This window comes from Eumetopias jubatus, unplaced genomic scaffold, assembly GCF_037043125.1.
Source record: "Eumetopias jubatus isolate StellerSeaLion01/CBP00866 unplaced genomic scaffold, mEumJub1_p1.0 scaffold_6, whole genome shotgun sequence".
Taxonomy (NCBI): Eukaryota; Metazoa; Chordata; class Mammalia; order Carnivora; family Otariidae; genus Eumetopias; species Eumetopias jubatus.
The window spans coordinates 24,854,822-24,862,919 of NW_028274812.1; the positions used below are offsets into that span (position 1 = coordinate 24,854,822).

At 36.5% G+C, this 8,098-nt stretch overlaps 1 protein-coding gene across 1 annotated transcript; it reads left to right on the plus strand.

Moving 5' to 3' along the window:
* The first annotated feature begins 687 nt into the window (after positions 1 to 687).
* On the plus strand, positions 688 to 1,788 carry LOC114222794 (ribonuclease P protein subunit p40-like). Its single transcript, XM_088024240.1, is given in 3 exon segments — positions 688 to 1,120; positions 1,247 to 1,624; positions 1,627 to 1,788. Coding segments are annotated over 3 exon segments (951 nt in total). The 3' UTR covers positions 1,767 to 1,788.
* Positions 1,789 to 8,098: the final 6,310 nt, after the last annotated feature.

Sequence of the window (8,098 nt, forward strand, 5' to 3'; positions counted from 1 at the left end):
AGAAAGAAAGAAAGAAAGAAAGAAAAAGAAAGGAAGAAAGAAAGAAAGGAAAGAAAGAAAGAAAGAAAGAAAGAAAGAAAGAAAGAAAGAAAGAAAGAAAGAAAGAAAGAAAGAAAGAAAGAAAAAAAAGAAAGAAAGAAAGAAAGAAAGAAAGAAAGAAAGAAAGAAAGAAAGAAAGAAAGAAAGAAAGAAAGAAAGAAAGGAAAGAAAGAAAGAAAAACAAATCTTGGTGGCTTAAAACTGTGGCAATCATTTGTTTACCTCTTATCTTTCCATGAATCATTAATTAGGGAAGGGTCAGCTGAGGAATTCTGGTGTTTGAGATCTCTCATCTGGTGTTCCAGCTCTCTAACGTTGTTGTAGTCAAGACAGTGGCTAAACCTGGTACAGCAGAAAACTAAGTATTTGGGGATTGGTCAGGCACCTCCCTCTGTGCATGAAGAATTAGGCCTGTCTATGTGATATTTCCATATGGACTAATTTGGATTTTCTAACAACATGTCAGCCTATAGACTGAATGTTTGTGCCCCCCTGAAATTTAGATGTTAAAACCTAATCCCCAATGTGATGGTATTTAGAGTTGGAGCCTTTAGGAAATGATTAGGTGATGAGAGCAGAGCATTCATGAATAGAATTCAGTGCTCTTATAAAAGATACCTCTGAGAGGGGGCCAGAGCCAGGGAGAGCATGGCCACCCTGCATCGGCTGCGGGAGGCTCCCCGGCACTTGCTGGTCTGCAAGAAATCCAACTTCGGCCATGACAAGTCGCGCCACTGGCATTTTGTGGAGATGCACTATCACAACTACAGGGTTTCATTTCTGATTCCTGAATGTGGGATTCTGTCAAAAGAACTGAAAAACCTGGTCATGGAAACTGGACCCTATTACTTGGTGAAGAACTTACCTCTTCATGAGTTAATTACACACGAATTCATCAACACTGTTGTGAAGAAAGGTTGGTGCTGTGCACTAACATACAATAAAAATATCGATGAAGATAATACTGTGGCCCTGCTGCCAGACGGGAAATTAATTTTATCACTGGATAAGGATACTTATGAAGAAACTGGTCTTCAATTTCGTTCATCTCAGTATTCTGGCAGAAAAATTATGAAATTTATTGTTTCCATTGATTTGATGGATTTATCCTTTAACCTGAATTCTAAGAAATATGAAAGAATATCTTGGTCCTTCAAAGAAAAAAAGCCATTGAAATTTGGTTTTCTTTTGGCTTGGCATCATACAGGTGCAGAAGAATCCATAGTGATGTCATACTTTTCCAATTACCGAATTCAGGAGCATCAGCCAAAAATAGCCCTGAGCACAGGGACCGAGCGGCAGTGCCCCGTGCTGCAGAGCAGCGCCCGCTGGGGGGCGCCAGAGGCGGCCTGCAGTGCTCCGGAGCTTCTGGACTGGCTGGGCGCCATCTTCAGCCACACGGAACTGAATAATGAGCCTAATAACTTCATATCAACCTATTGCTGTCCTCAGCTAAGCACAGTGGTGGCCAAAGCCGATTTGTGTACAATCACTGGTTTCATACTTCCAGAGATCTGTCTCCTCTTGGAACAGCTGTGTCGCTACTTTGATGAGCCCAAGTTAGCTCCTTGGGTTACGTTGTTAGTACAGACAGTCCTGTTTAGTTGAGAGAAAATGAACATGGTTTTCGAAAAGGAGGAGAACATTTATACAACTTCGTGATTTTTAATAATCAGGACTATTGGCTTCAGATGGCTGTTGGGGCGAATGATGACTGTCCACCGTAAAAAATACAAAACTTAAAATAAAAAAAAAGAGAGAGATAGCTCAGAGAGTTCACCCATTTCTTCTACCAGGTGCAGACACAACACAAAGTCAATTATCTATGAACCAGGAAGCAGGTCTGTCACTCACAGACACTAAATCCGCTGATACCTTGATCTTAGACTTCCTAGCCTCCAGATTTATAAGAAGTAAATTTCTGTTGTTGATAAGCCATCCAGGCTATGATAACAGTAAAAATGTTTACATGGTGACTTACCACTTCTAGAGAAAGTGTTCAAAGAGAAAAAGAGGGGGAGTGCATTGTATTTTGAGGACAACTTGGAAGTTCTGTAGCTTCAGGTGGGCTCTATTCAGTGAGTAGAGATGGTCAGAAAGCTTCATCTAGTTTCAGTGGGAGGACATATAGACCCCACTTCCTAAAGAAGGTTAAGTTGTAAGAAAAGCACGTGGAAGGAGAGACATTGTTGAAATACCTTTAAAATAACATCTACTTTAAAAACATTTAAAGATACACTGTTATGAACTCATGTATGTAAATGTATTTGATGTGTTCCAATCTGTTGCAGTTATAAATCATATTGATGTTCATATTGTTCCATCTTTGGCTATGTAAGAGATTATTCAAGTTGGCTACAGGTTCTCTATAACATGTTTTAGTTTTCCCTGATAGCTTTTTGTTTTCCCTGCTTTCTGTAATGACAAGGTGTTTTAGGCCTATCTTGTGTAGTTTGTGTCCAATCACTGCTCATTGCTACTCGGTCATTTCTCAACACTTTTTTTTTTTCATGGCCACAACTAGAAAATATTTTTCCTCTTTTTTTTTTTAAAAAAAGAAAATAAATTAGAAGTTCATACTTCTGTACTCAGTACAAATTAAAGATGACAGATATTTTACCTAACTCATCAATCTTATATCTCTGCAGCCCTTCTCCCATTCATAAATCCTAGTTCTTAATGAGATGAATATAATTACGTATTTGCTTTCCCATAATGCATACTCAATCTCTTTATTCTCAGAATGAAAATATAGATACTAACATCAACTGTGATTACTGAAAACAGATAAAAATTTTACATTTTTTGTCCTACAAGTAAATTCTACTTGGAATATCTAATCAAATTATTATATTTTAAGTTATGTGGGACACATTTCTGTTTATTTTGCTTTCAGTTTTAATTTTAATTTTATTTTTATACCTGTAAAACATTTTTATAACTCCAAAGAATATAAAATTATATTATGCATATTGTTAGCTACTATCTCTGTCTTTACTATCTCTCTTCCACTTATAGATAATTTTTTAAATGTTATAGTTTATTCTGCCATCTTTATCATTTAAGTAAACACACATACACACTAATTCACAACCCCTTATAAACATATTTGACAATATATTATGGAGAGCTAATAAATGATAGTTGTAGGAAAATTCATCCTTTCTAATTTCAACTGCATAGAACTTCATTGTATAGATGTTACTGAGTTTATTCATTGAGTTTTCAGTTAATGGTCATTGTGTTATTTATAGCCTTTCGTTACGAAACATAGTGCTACAATAAATAATAGTTTCTCATATTATATTGAGAATGCATAAGGTTTTTATCTTATATTTTCTCTAAAACTAATCTTACTTTGATAATCCTCATAAACATAACTAAAACTCTAAATATTTGGGCTAAAGAAAACACATTGTGAATTTTACAGTAAACTTAATATTTTAGATTCTACCTGAATATCTATTTTTGTGCAAAAGCATAAGCAAAGGAAAAATTTGTACAGGTGAAAAGGACACCAAAATGTGTAATCAAGTTCCTGTTCCAAGGTGGGTATATCTGAGGAAGGGAAACTTCTAGACAGAGGTTGCACTAGGCCTTTTGTTGTGTGATATATCACATTACAACTTCATTTGTACTATGATATCTATCTACACCAAAGGGTTTCAGAGGTTCCTGTATTTATCAGATGCCTGGATTCTTTTGAATTGTCCTAGTCTTTCCTAATGCTAAACCAAAGCCAGGACAATAGCCTGCTAGAATAGATTTACTAGCACCAAGAGTCCCCTAACGATATCCATTCTATTGAGACACAGTAAAAAAAAAAAAAATCACTTGTCATACCAAGCACCAAGTCAAATTTGAAGCAAAAACTAAACTTAACTCATACTCAGACCAAAAGAGTCAGTTATTAGAACTATCTAACAAAGATTTTAAAGCAACCACTGTAGTATTGCTTCAATAATCATTGTGAATTTCCTTGAAGCAAATGAAAAAAATACAAAGTCTCAGTAAGGAGATAAAAGTCACAAAGAACCAAATAGAAATTATGGAACTGAAAAATATAATAACAGGGAAAAAAAAAAGAAAATAAACAAAAAACTTTCTATATGACCACCATAATAGAGTGGAGATTATGTAAGATAAAATCACTGAACTTGAGAACAGATCAATAAAATTCACTCAGACAGAACAATACAGAGAAAATAGACTTTAAAAATGATGAGCAGTCTTGGGATCTTTGTAACAATAATAAAAGATTTAAAATGTGTACCATCGGAGTTCCAACATAGAGGAGAAAGAATGTGCAGCTAAAAAAATATTAAAAGAAATAGTGGCTGAAAACTTTGCAAATATGACAGAGGAAATGTACCTACAGATTCAAAAAGCTGAGAAAACTCTAAATATGATACAACCAAAGAAACCCAAGCCAGCTCATCATAATTAAACTTCTAAAAACTAAAGACAAAGAAAAAAATCTTATAAGCAACCACAGAGCACATTACCTGCAGGGGAATACTTATTTGAATGGCAATGGATTTCTCATTTGAAGCAGTAGAGACCAGAAGGAAGTGGCACCACAATTTTCAAGTGTTGAAGGAAAAGATCTATCAAACATGAATTCTGTATCTAGCAAAAATATCCTTCAAGAATTAAAGGGAAATCAAGGCATATTCAGACAAAGGGAAACTAAAGCCTGCTCTTTAGAAAAAAAAAAAATGTCTAAAGCACACTTTCAAAATAGAAAGAAAACAAAAACAGAAGAAACTTGGAACTTTAGAAGGAAAGAACAGAATGTTTTCAAATAGGAATATGTATATTAGAAGATCCTTATTTCTCATGTGCTTCTTAAATCATGTTTGATGATTGAGATAAAAATGATATCATATGATATGACGTTCAAAGTATATAGAGGAAATTCTCAAGATAATTATATTTAAAAGGGGGGGGAGAAACTTAAATGAAAATAAAGTTTTAATACTTCATTCAAAGTAGTTAGACAGCAATATTAGAAGTTTGTGTTAAGTTACATATATAAATTACAATACCTAGTGTTGGGACTGGATGTGTCTAGTCAAAACTGAAAATCTACCCCTCAGTGTGACAGTAATAGAAGTTGAGGCCTTTGGGAAGTTATTCGGATTAGATGAGGCCATATAGACAGAGCCCTCATGAATGAAGTCAGTACCCTTATAAAAGTTATGAGAATGCTTGTCTTCTCTGCTCTACTCTCTACCCTGAGAGAATACAATGAAAATTTAACATTCTACATCTCAGAGGATCCTCACCAGAACTGACCATGATAGCACCCTGATCTGAGAATTCTAGCCTCCAGAACTGTGAGAACTAAATTTCTGTTGTTCATAAGCTACCTAGTCTATAGTATTTTGTTATAGTAGTCTGAACTAAGATACGCTAAAAGACAAGACTGATAGAGTGGATTGAAAAAATGACGCATCTATAAGCTATCTACAAAAACATAGTTCGTATTTGACGACATAGGTAGGTATAAATTAAAAGAGCAAAAAAATAGTGCTAACTTTTTAATTTTAAACAACAGTAGTAGCTATATAAGTATCAGATAAAGTAGACATCAGACCAAATAAAATTATGAGAGATAAAGGACCTTAATAAATCTTTCAAGAAGATATAAGGATCCTAAATGTGTATGCATTAAACAACAGAATTCATGAAAATAAAATATATGAAATATAAACTGATAGAAATTAAAATAGAATAGTCATATCTATGATCACAAGAGAATTTAATATCCTGTTCTCAGCATTTGATAGAATAACTTGACAGAAAATTAGCACATAAATGGAAGAAATGAACATCATCCAACAACAGAATTTAATTGACAGTTATAGAACACTCCATGCAACAGCAGTAGAAAACACATTCTTTTCAAACATCTATGCGACATTTACCAAAATAGACTATATTCTAGGTCATAAAAAAACCTCTACAAATTTGAAAGAATTAAAATCATATAGAGTAAATTTTCTGAAAATACTAAGTATGCTAGTATGCTAGAGATCAATAAGAAAGCCCTCAAACAATTGGATATTAAATAGCACACTTCTAAACAACCCATGGGTCAAAGAGGAAGTCTCAAAGATCGTTTTTAAAATATGTAGATACAAACACATATCTATATGCAACATATCAAAATCTGTGGAATGTAGCTAAAACAATGCTGAGAAGGAAATTTATAGCACTAACTGATCACATTAGAAAAGAAGGAAGATCTTAAATCAATATCTAAATTCTACCTTAGGACAATAGTAAAAGGAGAACAAAGCAAACCCAAATCAAGCAGAAGGAAGAAAATAATAAAGAACAGAAATTAATGAAAACAGGAAAACAAGGGAATAAAACCAAGAGTTGTTTCTTTGAAAACATCAGTAAGATTAATACATCTCCAGCAAGACTAACAGAGTAAAGATGGAAGACACAAATCTCTAAGTTGCTGTTGAACCCAACATACTAGCCATAAACTGGGTATGATATGACCTACCAAACATTAAGTTTGGGCATTAACAGCAAACCTTCATCAACACAGCTGGAGGAGCAAGACGGCAGAAGAGTAGGAGACCTGGATTTCATCTGGTCGCAGGAATTCAGCTGAATAGGGATCAAACCATTCTGAACACCTACGAACTCAACAGGAGATCAAAGAAAAGAATAGCAGCAACTCTCTGAACAGAAAGGCGACCATTTTCTGGAAGGTAGGACGTGCAGAAAAGTGAATCCAAGGTGATATTCGGGAGGATAGACGGCAGGGGAGGGGGCCTCCGTTGGCCGCTTCTGGCAAGTGATAGAGCAGCGGAGCACAAAATCGGAACTTCTGGAAGTCAGCTCCGCTGAGGGACATCGCTCCAGTGGCTAAGCGGGGGGTGGAACCCTTGCGGGACAGTGTGGTCTCAGGACCCTTGGGGTCACAGAAAGACCAGGGGTGCCTGAGTGCGGCAGAGCTCCTGGGTATCAGAGCGGGGAAGCCAGCGGCAGAGACGGAGCTGAGGTGCAGGCTCTCAGCTTGGGATTGCCATAAACTGTGATCGGCAACACAGTCGGGCCACTCCTCCTCTAGCAGGGACCCAACAAGCAGCAGAGCCGGGGAGACTCCCCTTCCTCCCCCGGAAGGAGCGGCGTGGGAGCGCACCACAGGGATCTGCTGGGTTAGGAGACTCCACAACGAGTCGGGTGCCAAAGATAGAAATGCTTGATCACAGGCGGGGTGAGCATGGAGTGTAGCCAGAGACCAGGGAGACGGGAATGATTGACTACGTTTCTCTGGGGGCACACTGAGGAGTGGGGCCCCGTGTTCTTGGCTCTTCCGGGGCAGACACTGGGAGGCCTCCATTTTCACTCTCGTCCTCCAAAGCTGTACGGAAAGCTTGTGGGGAACAAAAGCCCCCGAGAACAATCCCGAGCAGATTACTTAGCCTGGACCAACAAGGGCGGGGCAATTCTGCCTCCAGCAAAGACATTTGGGAACCATAGCCACAGGCCCCTCCCCTAGAAGATCAACAAGAACAGCCAGCCAAGACCAAGTTTACCGATTAATGAGAACAAGGAAACTCCAGCACTAGGGGAATACTGCACATAGAATTCATGGCTTTTTTACCATGATTCTTTAGTCTTTCAAAGTTAATTTTTTTAACTGCCTTTTTTTTTGAATTTTTCTTTTTCCCTTTTTCAACCAACATCTTATCAATCCCTTTTTTAAAAAAAACATTTTTATTTTTCATTTTGAGAGTCATATTCTATCCCTTCATAGTAGTTACCCTTATTTTTGGCATATATATATATAAGTTGTTCTCTCTTTAAAATTTTGAGATACACTTTCTTCTAACATATCAAAATATACCCTAAATCTCTAGTGTATGGCTTTGTTCTAGTCTCCTGCCTGATCACATTCTCTCCCGCCCTTTTTAATTTCTTTCTTTCTTTCTTCTTTTTTAAAATCCTCTTCTTTCTTTTTTCAAACAACTTCTTATCTTATCAATTCCTTTTATAAATTTTTTATAATTTTTATCTTTACAGTCATCTTCCA